At 38.2% G+C, this 14,819-nt stretch overlaps 1 protein-coding gene across 1 annotated transcript in view; it reads left to right on the forward strand.

The window, feature by feature from the left end:
- Positions 1 to 14,819, forward strand: part of ANKFN1 (ankyrin repeat and fibronectin type III domain containing 1) — a 325,952-nt gene that overhangs the window by 285,191 nt on the left and 25,942 nt on the right. Inside the window, exons 14-16 of the mRNA XM_031966442.1 lie at positions 3,975 to 4,141; positions 8,818 to 8,968; positions 10,821 to 10,989. Of these exons, the coding sequence (XP_031822302.1) occupies positions 3,975 to 4,141; positions 8,818 to 8,968; positions 10,821 to 10,989 (487 nt within the window). The remainder of the gene's footprint in view (positions 1 to 3,974; positions 4,142 to 8,817; positions 8,969 to 10,820; positions 10,990 to 14,819) is intronic.

The raw sequence follows: 14,819 nt of genomic DNA on the forward strand, positions 1-14,819 counted from the left end.
GAACCACTGGGGCAGGTTTCCAGGCAAGTGTCGGCACTCCTGGAAGTGAGGTACTCATTATGTGGCAAAGAGCCCAGCCAAGTCTCAGATGTCAGCATGAAGCTGGAGATAAGACCTAGTAACTTCTAAGGTCTCAGGCAGGCTGGACAGTCTCCACAGTGCCTAACATGACTAGCATAAACTGTGCCATTTGCCTACCCCCAACATACACACAACTAGAACACTCCCAGAAAGCTCTTAGCAACTTGCTGAGTTTCCTATCAAAAATGTCACCAACTGTGAATTCCATGATGGAACAGCCCTATTCAGGTACCACAAGGGGACTGTTGCTGTGGCCACGATGTAGTAGGTAGTTCATGTCCATACTTCTGAGCTTCATTTTCTTCATCTATAAAATAATGATAATACTTGAACCATTACCCTCCTGTGTTTATTGTGGTGAAAATCCCATTCAATTTAACAATTATTTATTCAGAACCTACTATGTTCAAAGCAAGGGCAGCAAAATGGATCACTGGATAGAGTGCTGGACCTGGAATCAGGAAGACTCATCTTCTAGAGTTCAAATTTAAGAGCAAATAGTACCTACAATAGTATCTCAGACATTTACTTGTCTGGTGACCCTGGGCAAATCACTTAATCCTGTTTGCTCAGTTTCCTCATCTGTAAAATGAATTGGAGAAGGAAATGGCAAACCAATTATTTTTTCCAAGAAAACTCCAAATGGGGTTAGGATGAATCATACATGACTGTAATGATTGCATAACAACAAACACATTTATGGTACTGTGCATGGTTCTAGGGTTACAAAGATCCCTACCTACAAAGACCTTAATTCTATTGGACCAAAAAGGCAATGAACATAAAATACTCTGTAATTGATAAAATGCCAAATAAACATTCACCATGAATATTAGTTATTTCCCCAAGTCTTTTACCTTCTATTCTTAAAATTATGGTTATCAATGGACACAATACTCTGATTAGCTCATCTTTCCCAAGGAAAATTATGTGACATAGATTTAAAGCTGAAGGAACCTTAAAGGCAATTAAGTCCAATTCTTCATAATAGATATAGGGAAATTGAGACACAGAGAGGTTAATTGACTTGTGGTCCCACACATGGATTTGAACTCAGATCTTTCTAACTCCAGGCCCAGCAACTTATCCAAACTTCAACTTCTATGCAGAGTCTGGAGCACTTAGCATACTATATACATAGTAGATGCTTAATAAGTGTTGGCTGATTGATTAATTAACTGAGTATTCCTGCCTATCTCCTAGGCTGTCAATGCATTCATGATATAATCAGGTCACTAACATCACCTAAAACTACCAAACAACAATCTTCTTGGGCCTGCTCTTCCTAGGATAAATCTCTCTCCCTCCAATAGCCCCCTCACCCTCCAGCTCCATCCTAATTGACTTGAATCACTCTACCCCATTGCTGGGCAATGATCTAAATTTGATAAATATGTCCAATGTACAAATATTTTTCAGTTTCATCAAAGATTTCTTCCAGATTCTGCTGCCTTGATCCAAAGAAATGACATCAATGATAGGAATTTCAGGTAGCAGACTAGGTAAAGCACATGAGATCAGCAAATCTAACCTGAGGAAAACTATAGGATGGCACATAGATTTATATTAGAGGACATCACATAAATAACTATATAATTCACATTATTTCAGGCTAACCCTCCTTTAAAAAATAATAGTTTGCATCTTTATAATATACCAACTTAATTAGTGCCTTATGATAGTCACTAGATTTAGGATAAGAAGAATTCTGGTTATGGATCCATCATATACTGGCTGTGTTACCTTGATAAGTAAGTCACAGCATTCCATGCATCTCAATTTTATTATCTTTTAAATGAAAATGAGGTCTGCATGTCAAAAAGTTTTGCACACTATCAATGCTATATGAATATATAATTTTAGTATTCCTTCAATTTTACAAGCAAATAGTACCTAAAAAAATCATGACTTAATACTTGAACATTGACAAAGCAATTGGCATATATTTATTCTCATAACCACCCATGAAGGCAGGTAGTAGTAGTATCTTTATTTTATTTGAGGAAATTGAGGCACAGAGAGATTTGATCAGAGTCCCATGCAGTATGTGGGACAGGATTTGAACTCCATCCTGACTCCAAGGCCAATGTTCCATCTAGCATATCATACTCTCTTACAGAGTACTAATAAGATTACTTGCTTAAGTAGCTTTGTTGGTGGTGTTCAGTCCATTTAAAATTGTGGTTGATTCTTCCTGACTCTATTTAGGGTTTTCTTGGCAAAGATACTAGAGTGGTTTACTATTTCCTACTCCAGTTCAATTTATAGATGAGGAAACTAAGATAAACAGAATTAAGTAACTTCACCAATCTCACACAGTTAGTAAGTATCCATAGACAAATCTGAACTCAGGTCTTCCTGGTACTCTATTTACTCCACTATTAAGCTGCTCCATAAATATTCATGCTGAACATTTAACAGCCATCTCCCATTACAACTGGTTTCAGGATACCCCTGGGATACTCCAGGATCACACAGCTACTAAAAGTGTACAAAAATCTAAGCACAACATGAATTGAATTGCCCACATGCCTCTCAAGGACAGATTAAAAATGGCTAATCCATTTTTATCCTAAATTAATAAAGAGAGAGCTAAAGTAAAAGACTGATGGATTGAAGCCACCTGACTCACATGAACTCCATCTCCTGGTACTGAAAGAACTGATATGTATGATTGCTGAGTTAATGTCAAGCATCTTTGACAGATCATCAAGAATGGGAGAAGCACCCTCAGGTTACACTGACCCATTGCCTAGGTGGCAAAGTGGGTTGAGTCCTTGCCTTCAAAGACCTGAATTAAAATCCTCCTATAAACTTCCTAACAAAATGACCCTGAATAAATCATTTGATTCCTTTTGGTGAAATGCTTGCAATTTGTAAAATGGGAATGACAATAGAACCTACCTCCTAGAATTCTTGAACAGAAAAAAAAATGGAGATAATATATTCAAAGTGCTTTATAAAATTTAAAGTGTATATGAATTATAATACAATCATTATTGTTCTTTAATGGGTCCAATCTTTTCAATTGACCATGAGCTCTCACTTCACTGACCAAAGACTACGTTTCTTTTTTTTTTTTTTTGTAACTCTCCCCCTGTGGCTCACCCCTGCTTCTCCCATGGAGCTCAATACACAGTAGTTATTCAGTACCTGATTGATGTTAAAGACCAGTCTTGCAACAGATACTTTACAGAATCACCGACTCTCAGAGTACAAAAGGACAACCCACAGAGATCATACAGTCCAAGATACTCCTGGCTATATATCTTCCCTACAATACATGCAACCAAAAATGATAGTGTTCTACTTGAGAAGACTTAGCATGCCCCAAAATAGCCCATTCTTTTTCCAAACCCAAATACTTAGGAAATTTTCCCTATCACATATGATTTAACTGGAATATCAAGAAACAATAGAAATCTGCCTTCCATTCCTACACTTCTCCTATAAGTGAAACAGAACAAATCTAATTCTCTTTCCTTATCTTTCCCTCCAAACCAGCCTCACTTCCAAATTGTCCTAATACTATTAAATGAACCACCATCTTCATTTGTTTTTGGTTTTTGTCTGTTATCATTCAATCAATCCACATTTATTAAGCACCTACTATGAACCATGCTCTGTATGGAATCACACGATTGACAAATACCAGACTTGCAGTTCATTAAAACCCCCAGATTTTTTTTTTCAAATGAACTGAAATCTAGCTTTATTTCCCTCATCCTGTACCTGTTGCCTTTTAAAAATCTAAATGTAAGACTCCACATCTTCCTAACAATGATGAATCCTGTTTTGTCACCCAATTTATATTAGTGAACCAACCATTCTGTGACAGAGTTTCATGGAAAATAATCTGAACATCTCTGTGAATATTTTTTTTCTTCCCCCAGGATATCTTGTCCTACCAGAAAAGAAGCCAACAACGTCTCCCTCCTGGATTATACCTTGGTTACCTGAAACTCTGCAGTTCTGTGGATCAGATCAAAGTCCTTGTCACCCAGAAACTGCCCAACATTCTGTGCCATGTAAAGATTCGAGACAACAGCAATGTTTCCAAGTAAGTTATCTGGAGGGGGGTGGGAGCAAAACAAGGGGTTCCTTCTTCCAAATCATTCATAGTATTCAATGATTAGTTATTGAAATGAACCATTTGCAAAAGATCTTCTCCAGAGCAACATTCAAGGTAGGTCCTTCCTAAACAGCAATAGATATTCTGAAGGCTTTGAAAGGGTTACCCCTACTCATTGTCTTTTTCCAAGAAGGAAGAACAATAACAAGGAGAGGAATTCTTTGAAAATGCCCTGGGGAGCTTGGCATTGAGGGCATTTACCCCACCATTTTTTAAAAAAGATTGCCCGGTTCTGATGACATTAGCCCACATTACAATTAGTACCTAATTAAAATTATTGTAATAACTCTCAGCAGTCCTTAGAGGGTCTAGATATTTGTCACAGGACTCCAAATGCAGGAATCTTTCCATTATATCCATGATGATTTCTTGTATGAAGAGCAAAATAATTGAATCATACTCAATAAAGAAAAAAAAAAAGACAGAATACAGTGAGCCAAAAAGTCATTTTTACCCTCTATAAAGGAAGGCTTTAGGAGGAGTTCAATACTCCACCCTCCATCCCTCCAATCAGAAAGGAGAAAAGGTTAAGGGAGATGGTGTCACTCAAGATTTGAGTTAACTGCAGGATGAGGAGATTAGAGGTGATGAGTTTAACCTGGGAGGGGCATTTTGTTCCATGGAGATGAAACCAGGCAGAACAGCAGACGCAGAGTGGAGTGAGCCATAGGCAATTACATAGGCAATTAACTTTCTGTGGTCACATAGTTTATAAAACATTATAAAATTGCAAGGAGAACTGTTAAACCTTCTTTCTCTTGGTGCAGTACCCATTTGGCGCCTCAAAACTTTCTTCAATAGCCTCCTTCCAGCATTCTCTCTTAGGATGTTGGAAGAATCATTCAGGGACCTTCATTGCCTAACCCTGCCCCTATCCTATGTTAGGGGAAATGCCAAGGGAAGGGGTTCCATGTTTAGAATCTACCCGCTGTCAGCTCTGTACACAGGAGAGTAACAAGGCAAGAGCACCATTGGCTCCTTGCCCTCTCACTGGCGTGGCAAAAGTAGCAAAAATGGCCAGTTTTTTCCCACTCTGCTCTGATCAACCACCCATGACTGAAAAAGAATCCTAGACTTATGACATCAGAGGCCATCTAGTCCAGTGGTCTCATTTTATAAATGAGGAACTAAGGCACAGAGAAGTTAAATGATTGTGTGTCTAAGATCACATAGATATTAAGTAGGAGAGCCAGAATTTGAATTCAGGCCCTCAAATTCAAATCCAGCACCCTTTCCTCTAGACCTTGATGCTTCCTAACTGGTATTCCCACTGAGCTATAGCTTCAGAATAGGCTCACTGGCATGTAGCATCCTGGGCATTATGACTGAAACAGTAATTAACAGTCACACGATCTGCCTGGTCCCCTATTAGTTCTCTCCCTCTATCTCTATTTCCCATGCCCAGAGAGAAAACCAACTGAAATACCACAGTTGAAGCAAAGATATAGTCCTGTGATTTAGGGAGCAAATCAGACAGCCACCATATCTTTGCTTAGAAACTCCCAGAAGCCATCTCTTCCTTATAATTCCCATAATAATCATACAAGAAAATTTTATATCTCAAAGGCAACAGAAGAAAGCATCCAACCCAGTCCACCACCAACGTACAAGTTTCACTCCCACTGTCTTCTTGAATCCCTTCTTTCTGTCAAGAACATGTACTGACTATAATCTTAAAAGTGAAAGTAGAAGTACATGGTGATCTTCAGAAATATCTTATTATTCTTATCTCTGATCTCAAACTACAAATGTCACAAGGCATGAGGTGGAAAATTTATGGGATAAAAGCAGATAAAATGACAGGTTAAACAGAAAGCAAATCTTGGAGCCAAAACCTGGGTTCTAGTACCACTTCAAATATATATAATCTGTATGACCCTAGACAAATCACTTAATCTCCAATTATCATAAGTAACTCTCTAAGACTCTGAGTTGCCAATAAGTTAAAATGATATCAGTTTGCATTATTAAAGGGGATTTGTTCAACTGCGGGATTGAATAAGTCATGAATAAGTCACAGATTCAGTCCCTCCACCCACCCTCCATTACCCCATTCCCATCCCGAAGAGGGCAAAAGAGGAAGACCAGTATAATGTATATTCATTCTTCTACTCTTAATCCTAACACATTTCCCTTGGTCACTAGTTTGTTTGCAATAATCTATCACTGTTCTTACAATTCTACTGTGTCATCCAACAATGATGGTTGGGAGATTGTCAAATGATATTTGATGTACCAGGAAAACGAGATGTTTAGGGATAATGTTGTGCCTAATTGGGGTACTGAGAGAAGGGATAAATCTACCCTCTATGATGATCTAAGTATACAGAATTCCATCCATCAATGTCAATTAAAGACTCATCTGTAGTACATAGCATTACGAGGTTTGGTGATTTGTTCATGGTCACACATTTAATATGTGTCAGAGACAAGACCAGTATACAGTACTCCTTCTCCCTGCTAACTTATATTCTGTAGGTCCCAAAAATAATTTTCATCATTGGAACCTTTGAGTTTTGTAGTTCTATATGCCAATCAAATACAGCTCATTTTCAGTCTCCTTCATTACCCCAAAAAATCATAAATGTTCATTTTCTGAGTGTAATCAGAGGCTGAAGGCATTTGTGACATCTGACAGTAAGCTTAAGGTGGGCATGCACACAAATCTATTTTCATTATCATTTGATTCCCCTACTCACTGGAACAAAGACTACATTTTACCAATCTCCTGAGTAAGGAATTAGAATAGCACAGAGATTATGAAAATAGAGATTTTGCAAAGGAGGTGATTGATGGGGGAAAAGTATGCTTTCTGATTAAAATTTTATACCATAATCAATTTGATTCTCTGACCCACAGATTAGTGGCCAAGCCATCATAACTCTTCACAAGAAAGCCCCATGCAGGGATTACATATGGTACAAACCATATGTAATGATTATAATGTCTGGGGATTTGTAGACAAAAGTATGATTGCTATCTGATCTGGCAGCCCCTAAATCTGGGAACTGACTATAGGACTGGAGTGTTTGCTTCAGCTATGGTACATCAGTTTTTTTCTTTGGCACAGGGAAAAGAGTCAGAGATTGGAAAACCAGGCAGATAGTATGACCCTTAATTACTATTTCAATCACAATACCCAAGATGTTAAATTGTCATTATCTCTTTTTCTTCTTCCTCAGGAGAAGTAGGAGGACAGTTTTCCTTTGGGGATTTTAAGGGCATCTTATCAGTCCTTGCTATATTGGAATAGAAAAACAAAGCCATATGAGAAGCTGTGGCTTCTCACAGCCTACAATGAGGCTGTGAGAAATAGGGTGGCATCCAAACTCCTTCAACCATTCTATCCAAGCTTCTCAAGAGTGTCATGATCAAATGTGCTCCCCACTAGCATTACCATTCTTTCACCTTCCTTACTGTGTGATCTTTGTAGGTAGATGCTCTTTGGAAAAAAACTGCAAACCAACAGAAAAGAGAGAGTATAGTTTGTCTGTTTTTCTTTTTTCATTTTTTTCAAATATTTATTAGCTTTCTCTTTTAAAAAAAAATTCTGTACAGCAAACACATTGCTGGTGTTGTTCTTGAGTTGTTTTAGTCATGTCCAACCCTTTGTGGCCCCATGTAGGCTTTTCTTGACAGGGAAACTGGAGTGTCTTGCCATTTCATTTTACAGATGAGAAAATTGAGGCAAATAGGGTTAAGTGACATCAGGAAGATGGATTTTTCTGACTTTAGAACCGGTACTCTATTCACTGTATCACAAAGTGCAAAAAAATAAATTAGCATCTTGTTGATGTCCAAATGTCTTATGCTGGATTTCAAGTACATCATCTAGGACAGGAGTTGAATGCCATGAGTCACCTTCAGTCCTCTGCATTCCATTTTATAATTGCAATCATCAGAGTTCTAAAATTTTTCAAGGTTGGTTTTCTCTATAATATATTCATTGTATAAATTATTCTCTTGGTTCTGCTCATTTCACTTTGCCTTAGATAATATAGCTCTTCCCTCTATGGGAGGATACTTATGGAATTGTCAAACGGGCAATTTGTACAGACTGATTAGAACCAAGACTATCTGGGCCTGTTTTTCTCATGAAGTTGCCTGTTTGTGATTCCCTTATTGCCTCCTCCCCTTTAAACATCTGGAAGCAAAAGGAAACCAGAATAGTCTTCATGGTTCCAACCCTAGAGCTGATTTGCCTCAGCTGTCACCAGAGCTCCCTGTGGTCTCCCAATCATTGAATTAACCACCAAATGCCCTGCAGTAAAAGGTGGAGTTTGAGAATTCTGAGAAGATCTGCAAGTAAAAAGAGATGTCAAGAAGATAATTCTGAAATATTTCAAAGCTAAGACCTGGGAATGTTCACACGTATAAACAAAACCTGCCCCCTCCATTGGGTTTGGTAATGAGGGTGGCCTGAATGAGAGAGATCTAGTTTGGAATTGTCTTTGGGTGGTAAACAGCTCAAGTTACACCTTCCCAGATAAGTTTTCACCACCACAAATGGGTTATACCAAGTTCTGTACATGTATTATTGTGAGTTCTCAGCTGTGTACTCAACTTTTGTTTTATTTCTAATTTTAACTTGACTCACCATACAGAGATGAGTGGGAATGGATCCAGAAGCTTTCTGTCCCTGAATCTATGGAAAGTATAGCTCAGACTTCTGACTGCTCCACTCAATTGTTCTTCTATGAGCTTCAAGTGGCAGTGAGGACTCTCCTGAAACAGATCAATCTACCTCTGCACCAGGTATTCTACTTTACAATATTGAACTTCTTTCCACAAAAAATACTCATGCAGTCTAAACAAAATTAATGGGTATTTGCATGTTGTCTAGAATATCATTTATATATTGTTAATGTAATATCTAAATGAATAAATGGCTCTGTATTCCATTTCTTTCCTCCTCTCATTAACTCTTACACCACAAATCTTTCTCATTCTTCCCTCAAGGCCAGTCAGTCCCTGTTGAGACCAATCCAACTTAAAGACAAAACAGAAAATATTGTCTGGCTTCTGTCCAGTACACTTAGCATCAACAGGAAAGAAGAATCAAGGACTTGTTTGGGGATTCAGATGCATTAGTTCACAGCATATACACATGCATGTACACATACACATAATCAAAGGAGAGTCGTAGCAAGGAATATTTGCACTAGACTCAAATACCACAAACCATGCATGGGACAAGCAGTATAAGATATATACTGAGAAGTGGGATTGTGGGAAGCATGGAGGGAGAGTAGGGAGCAGGAAAGTAAATTACCCCCAGCTGACCATCTGTGGGTAGTTTATGATTTTAAATAATTATTGCCGACAATGTTAAACAAGACAAAAAATAAATAAATGCTATGTGGCCCTCTAAATTCAATGTTCTCTAAACTTGACATTTTGGAATAAAGTCCTAATCATCCCACCAAGTTATACCTCTTTTGAAATGATGTACCATGGACTCTTACTTCAGATAGAGTACTTATTGTCAAAGGATTTTCTGGTCCTGATCCAAATGTAGAAATTCTATGGTTTCCCATTTTTAATCCTCTGAGTTAATACTTTAAAGATTAAATTAATTTGGTTTTCCCCTTGAAATGTTCTCCATCTTCCCTAAAGACAAATCAAAAGAATCCAGCCTAGAAGCAGAAAGATTTTGCCATTAGGAAGTGGATGTGAATGTGCCCTTATCTGTCAAAAACTAATTTTTAAAAGCACAACATAAGCAAAAATCTTTGGGGACTGACTCACCTTGAAGCAATGGGATGAACTGGTTAACTCTGAGAGAGCCCTTCTATCCCTGCCATAATCCAATTTTAAGTTGGAGCTGCAAGATCAACATAGAACAGTCACCAGTATGGTGCAAAAAGAAGTCCATACATAACCAGTGCTTGACAGGACCATGCTCACATGTCCTGCTCATTGTGCGCACTTAATAAATGTGTGTTGAGTTGAACTATTTACAGAATGGATAGATGGCTGACAGCAGTCATTAAGCAGACAGCTATATTATTCCAGTTGGAGCCACTCTTGGAATGAAGAACAAGTTAGTTCTCCTTAAGATAGTCAATTCTATTAAAGGATTTCTTTGGCTTAGCAGGTTCGAAAAGGCTCACATTTCATTGGTGACTCTCTTGGGTTGTATATATATGTTGGGAGAAGGCTGCCTAACTGCATGCAACAATTTCTTTCTTTTTTTTTTTTTTTTTTGATGCTAGTAAAATTTTCTCAGACCTTGGCCAGAAACTGCATTTCCCCCCCCCCCCAACCAACCTAAATTGAAAGTAGTGGATTTTTAATTCAATCCATTTTTGCTGTTCTATGTAATTATATTCATCATTTCAAAAACCCCACAGAATTCAATCATTTTCTGCTTTTTTTTATAACAAGCATAAATGTTGTTTTCGGCGTTTATGTGGAACATTACTGCCTTAAATCTTGATTTTATATAGCATTATTAAATGGGCTGAACCCTAATATTTATGTTGTATAAAAATTCCAAGCTTGAAGTCATGTAATTTTGTTAGATGTTTTATGCTGGGTTGGTGTTGTTTATGTAAGTGCCATGTTGTAACTCTCCTATTTTTTCTCTGCGCGTGTCCCTCTACAGGCCAGGCACTTCCGAGTCTACACACAGGAGGTGTTGGAAATGGGTCACAATGTATCCTTTCTTCTCCTGCTCCCTGCCTCAGACGACGTCTGTACGGCCCCAGGACAGAATAATCCTTACACCCCGCACTCAGGATTTCTTAACCTCCCTCTTCAAATGTTTGAACTTGGTACATACTAGCTTATTCCACCTAGAAATAGTAACCCAGCCCCCTTCGAATCGAATCACAAAGTGATATCTGTTCCCCCCTTGTCCCAGTGGAGGGCCAATAAATCACATGATAGCTTTGGCAACAGCCCTCCCCAGAACTGTGTACAAGTCAGTGAGAAAGCAAAACCCTCTGACTACTATGGTGTGTGCTGGAGGGGTAATTATTGAAGGATTGCAAAGAAAGGCCAGACAGAAAGTTCATAGTCATCAGCCTGCAAGCAGTCCCTGCTTTTCTTAAAAGGGAAAATACAAGAACTGATGTGGTCATGAAAAGAAGTCCTCCCCAGACCCCAGCCCCAACACACACCACACACACACAGAAAAAAAAGTTTGCATCACTTTGGAGAAATTTTCTGCACTCCTAAATGACCGATATTTTTTTTTTACCTTCTTTTGTTTCTTTTTAAATGAAATTTGCAAAACAGAATTCCAATCAAGAAATAACTTCAAAAACCAAGCTCTCTCAATAATAAACAGAGTTCCTTAGGATGCAATATTGTTGGAAGGATACATATTTCTGAAAATTATGAGCTCTTATCCTGGCTTTCTGAAATGAATAGCATAACCCCAGTTTCTATGTATTCATGAAGGTCCCTGCCACACACCCTCCCCACCCCCCAAGCATGGGAATAGCAATGTTTTTTGTCTTTATTCCCATGCTTCATCTTTTTAGCCAAACCAATAAGAGGCAATTAGCAAGAGAGTTCAGTCAGTTCAACTGAATTGTATGATTTGTGAGTAGGTGAGTGAAATGGAGGTGGAAAGTCTCAGTGTTACTCTCCAACTCCCAGATTTAGAAGCAGATACAGCAGTTGCTTATTGCCCAGGTCCAGGGCTGTAGCAAAGCTTGGAATATATTCTTGATTTTCCTAGCCATCAACAGCATAATTGCCAAGAAAGAAAGAAAGAAAGAAAGAAAGAAAGAAAGAAAGAAAGAAAGAAGAAAGAAAGAAAGAAGAAAGAAAAGAGAGAGAAAGAGAGAGAAAGAAAGAGAGAAAGAAAGAAAGAAAGAAAGAAAGAAAGAAAGAAAGAAAGAAAGAAAAGAGAAGAAAGAAGAAAGAAAGAGAAAGAAGAAAGAAAGAAAGAAAGAAAGAAAGAAAGAAAGAAAAAGAAAGAAAGAAGAAAAAGAAAAAAGAAAGAGAAAGAAAGAAAGTAAGTATTCAGAAAGAAAGAAAGAAAGAAATTTTAAACTAGAAATGCTTAAAAATCAAGAAACCTGAAGAATCCAGAACACTGTTAAAGAAAGAACAGTATCCTAGGATGGAAGAATTCTGTATTTGCTCTTTTAAATAGACGAAGACCTCTCCTGTTAGACACTACTGGATGGAAGTAATTTTGTTTGAACCATCCTGTCCTCGTGAATATCATCCTACTCAACTCCTGTGAAGGTTTCTATTTAATGAGCTCCCCAGCCAAGAAGCCTTGTTATTCCAGGGCAGAATAGCACCACTGTTCTGTACTACAGTTTGGATGAGTGTCCTTCTTCATCCTCCAGAATCAGGGTAGGACATCTCATCTAGAGGCACATATAGCCATTCCAGTGCTAACCCCAGAAAAATAGTTCTTCTTTCCAATGGCAGTACTAAGAGGTACTTCCCAGGTAGCTTCCCAGATTTGGGAGCAGCCATTCTGCAAATGATAAGGAAGCCTCAGGATATAAGGAAAAGTATTCTGGATCTGAAAGTGAAGAACTTCAATTTGAATTCTGATTCTGACACTTTATAACCTGAGTAATGGGAATAGGAACAGAATTGAACTTGAGGTTTGGGGGCATATAAACTACTAAATTGTTTGCAGGGTTCCTCAAACTACGGCCCAATGCAGCAGCTGAGGACGATTAGCCCCCTCATCCAGGGCTATGAAGTTTCTTTATTTAAAGGCCCACAAAACAAAGTTTTTGTTTTTACTATAGTCCGGCCCTCCAACAGTCTGAGGGACAGTGAATTGGCCCCCTATTTAAAAAGTTTGAAAACCATAAAACTTCCCCTACTAGGGCAGATTGGCACCTTATTTGCAAACAATAGGTCTTGGAGAGTTAGAGCACGCTTAAGAGATTAAGTAATTTTCTCAGGCTCACACACACTGGATCTTGCTGCTTTTGGAGATGGTTGTCAAAGAACTCTGCCATACTGCTCCTCATAAGCTGTGTGACTTTGAGAAAATATGTCCATTTGTTTGGGCCAAAGTATTCCCCATTGTAAATTGAAGGATTTGGTCTATATGCATTATGTAAAAACCCCTTCCCAGCTCTGATCCTTTTGATTCTTGTGATTGAAAATCATCTTTGTAGAACAATGTTTACTGGTCAGTGTAATAGGAGTCCAGCCTTCATGGTGGTGATAATCAGGCCTCAGAGATTAAGAATTGGAAGGCTTGGGTAGTTTACCCCTCCCTTCTCCCCATTTCATATCCCCAGCCCTTCCCTAGCTTTGCCAGCATCCAAATGAAAAAAGGGGTTGATCACCAGCAACATTGCCTTATACTCCATCAGCTCCTTTTTCATTTGGATTCTTAAACTTTCCCACCGGAGCTCCTTTAAATTTTATTTTATTTTTTAAACATTCCTTGTTAATTTATTCTGATGATTCGTATTGTTCTTTGTGTCATGGAGCCCTCTCGCAGCCTAGTGAAATCTGGATCTTTTCAAAATAATATGCTTAAATATATCAAATAAAATATATAAGATTTCAAAGTAAGTCAATTATATTGAGATACAATTATCAAAGTACTAAAACAAAGTTCACAGATCTCAAGTGAAGAATCCCTGCATATCATTTGCGTGAGCCTGCTAACTCTATTAGATGTCCCTCAGATGGCTGAGATAGGAGCTTCCCAAGGCAAGAAACGTTAGATATGAATATAGATGGATTCAAATTTCTCCTGGTCTCATCAATTCAACTGTTTTAATTATTTTTCAACCATTCACTTACAGAAAACTCAGAGATTCATATATTTAAAACTAGAGGACTTCAGAAGCCCATCTAATCCTTTTTTAAAGAAGAAACTGATAGGCCAGAAGTGGACTAGAAGAAAACTGAAACCAGATCCTCTGCTTCAAGAGCCAGGGTTATTTCCATTGTACTACAAGGCACAAACTTTAACAAACAGACCTTAGCCTGTGATCCCAAAGCTACTGATTCTCCCTCTGCCATCTGCCCAACACACTCACAACCCTGCTGCCCATTTACATCATCTCTGAAGCACAAGCATTGAATTTTTTCCCCTAGGACTGAAGATAAGCTAACATTGATCTAATCACACTCTCTCAGCCACTTTAAGCTCATGCATGAATGGAATGGTTGTGGCCCAGTTGGTTATGTTTGGGAGGCTCAGCCAGCCTCTTTACCCTGGTCACATACTATGCCCTTAACTTTGATCAATCTATGAATATATAGTTGATCCATTTGTTAGCTTTCTCTGGGTACTGAGAGTACATAGTCTAACTAGCAAACAATTAATAAATTGACTAGTATATTGCTCATTATATTTCAGTATCAAGAGTAGTATTGAAAGCCCAGGCTTTCTTCAACTCAGGTAAATAAGACTTTTTCAAAAAGCATTTTATTACAGTTCCCTCTTCATTTAATCATCAGTCTCTAAAATATTTCTTAACATGATAAGCCCACAGTAATACCTTATATAAGAATCCCTATGGAATTGCTCTGTGTGAATGTGTGTGTTTGTTGGGGAAGGAGGATAAGCATCTTTAAAGCACAGAACCTGACATATAGTAATCATAATCACTTAATAAATGCTTGCAGACTGACTGACTAAAGAGGGTGCTAACGA

The sequence above is a fragment of the Sarcophilus harrisii genome, chromosome 4 (genome assembly GCF_902635505.1).
Source record: "Sarcophilus harrisii chromosome 4, mSarHar1.11, whole genome shotgun sequence".
Classification (NCBI taxonomy): Eukaryota; Metazoa; Chordata; class Mammalia; order Dasyuromorphia; family Dasyuridae; genus Sarcophilus; species Sarcophilus harrisii.